Genomic DNA, 2,141 nt, shown 5'->3' on the forward strand with positions numbered 1-2,141 from the left:
GGTTCATGAGAGAGGGCAAGTGGGGAGGGAGAGAGAAGAAATGGGGAGCTGATATCAGGGGCTCAAGTGGGAAGAGAATGCTTTGAAAATGATGATGGCGGCATATGTGCAAATGTGCTTGACACATTGGAGGAATGTATGGATGGTGATAAGAGATGTAAGAGCCCCCAATGAAAGTGTTTAAAAAAAAAAAAAGACCCACCTTGAGGGACGAGGAGTACCTGGAAAAGCATCATCGAGTGGCTGCCAAGGAGTCTTGGGGACACAGCGGGATCCCCATTGAGCTGACAACCAGAGTTCAAACCCCCCAGTCACTCCACAGGAGAGAGATGGGGTTGTCTGCTCCCAAGATTTACAGTCTCCGAAAACCAACAGGGCAGTTCTCCTCTGTCCCTAGGGTCACTGTGAGTCAGAATTGACTCAGCGGCAATGAGCCAAGTGGCTTCAAGGAAACCATGGTTGTGCAATGGTTAAGCACTTGGCTGTTCACTACGAGGTTAGCAGTTCAAACCCATCAGATGCCGCAGAAGAGAAAGATGAGGCTGTGTGCTCCCTAGAAGCTGGTAGTTCGAACCCATCCAGGGGCACCACAGAACAAAGGCCTACTTTTGTAAAGATGTCAGCCAAGGAGACCCTGTGGAGCAGAGCGCCTCCAACACACAGTCACCACGCATCAGAGCCGGTCCACGCAGCTTGGGCTTCGAGCCGCATGCATGCACAGTCGGTGTTCTGTAATCAGTAGTCCTCGGGCCCCGACTCACTGCAGTACCTGTGCCTTTGTTTCCTCTACTGAGAAATGGTCAGGCTTGTCCCTCCCCTGTCCCATGGATCTCAGGACCCAGTGGCTCAGTAGGGCCAACCTGGCCAATACTTTGACCCTCAAAGCCAGTCGTCCCCGGTCAGTTAGCGTGTGCTGGAAGGGGGCGGGAGGGGGGCACGGGACTCACCATGTACTCCATGTTGGCGGCAGGTGGGTACACGTTGGCTCGGATGTGGTTGTGATAATCCAACAGGGCACTCATGTCCTGGGCAGAGATGTGGCGCTTTCGGCGGTACCTGGGCATCCCCAGGCCAGTCAGGACCCTCATGGCTGTAGTCTGGGGCCTGGCCAGTGCCAGGGTGGCGTTGGGCATCATCAAGGCGCCCGCTCCGTGGCCTGTCCAGAAGAGCAGGGCTGCCAGGCACATGGCGCTGGGCAGCAGGGGCATCTCTGGTTGGGGTGCAGGCCTGCACACGCCTCGAGCAGTCACAGCTGGCTGCCTGGAGGGGGCGACATGAGGCACAAAGCCCGGCGTCCTCCTCCAGCATCGCCCACTCAGAGGACACCACCCCTGGGGACTTGGTAAAGACCTGACTCTGCTCTGGTCCAGGTGCGTCCCACTCCAACCCCAGCAGACGGAGTGGATCAGCGGTGGAAGGGGATGGCCAGACAGCAGTTTGGCCACACCAGGCTCTGGGTGAGACAGCGGCTACCACTTCAAAGCCTGGGCTGGTCCCACAGCCCAGGGGCAGACAGGCATCCTCCCAGGCACTGCCCTCTTCACCCTGACCTGCTCCAGTTGGGCTCAGCTGAGGTCTTCCCAGGGCAGGGTCCCAACTGTCCCCAAGGCAGGTTGCAAAGCCCTCTTGTCTTGAGTTGTTCCAGGATGGAGAGAGAGAGACAGAGAGAGAAGGAACGAGAGAGATGGCTGAGGATGAAGAGCGGAGACGAAGGGGACATCAGGAAGAAGAGATGCTGAGATAAGGACCAGCGGAGAATGAGAGAGGGAACAGGAAGGGGAACGAGAGGACAGAGACACAGATGCGACAAAGGGCGGAAAGGTACACAGGACAGAAGAGGGAGCGTGAGGGCAGAGGGGTGCGGAGAGGCAGGAGGGACCTGGCAGCAGGCTCCCCGGGGGCGCCTACCCACAACTGGCAGTCCGAGTGGGCAGCTGGATGCGGTGAGGAGGCAGACTCCCTGCCTACCAGCCAGCACCGCGGCTTTAATGGTCCCCTGGGAGCTGATGGCATCTGACGTCCCCAACCCCACGGGCCCCCTCCCCTTCCAGCCAGGCCAGACTTAGAGAAGCTCCGCCTGCCAAGTTATGGGCTTTGCTCTCCCGCCCTCAGCACAGCCCAGGCTTCCACCTGGGCTGTGC

General features: G+C 58.6%; 1 protein-coding gene across 1 annotated transcript in view; it reads right to left on the bottom strand.

The window, feature by feature from the left end:
* Nucleotides 1-1,208, bottom strand: part of R3HDML (R3H domain containing like) — a 9,409-nt gene extending 8,201 nt beyond the window's left edge. The window contains exon 1 of the mRNA XM_004697999.2: nt 948-1,208. Within this exon, the coding sequence (XP_004698056.1) occupies nt 948-1,208 (261 nt within the window). The remainder of the gene's footprint in view (nt 1-947) is intronic.
* Nucleotides 1,209-2,141: the final 933 nt, after the last annotated feature.

This window comes from Echinops telfairi, unplaced genomic scaffold (assembly GCF_000313985.2).
Source record: "Echinops telfairi isolate 266 unplaced genomic scaffold, ASM31398v2 ScPeMD7_5592;HRSCAF=6446, whole genome shotgun sequence".
Classification (NCBI taxonomy): Eukaryota; Metazoa; Chordata; class Mammalia; order Afrosoricida; family Tenrecidae; genus Echinops; species Echinops telfairi.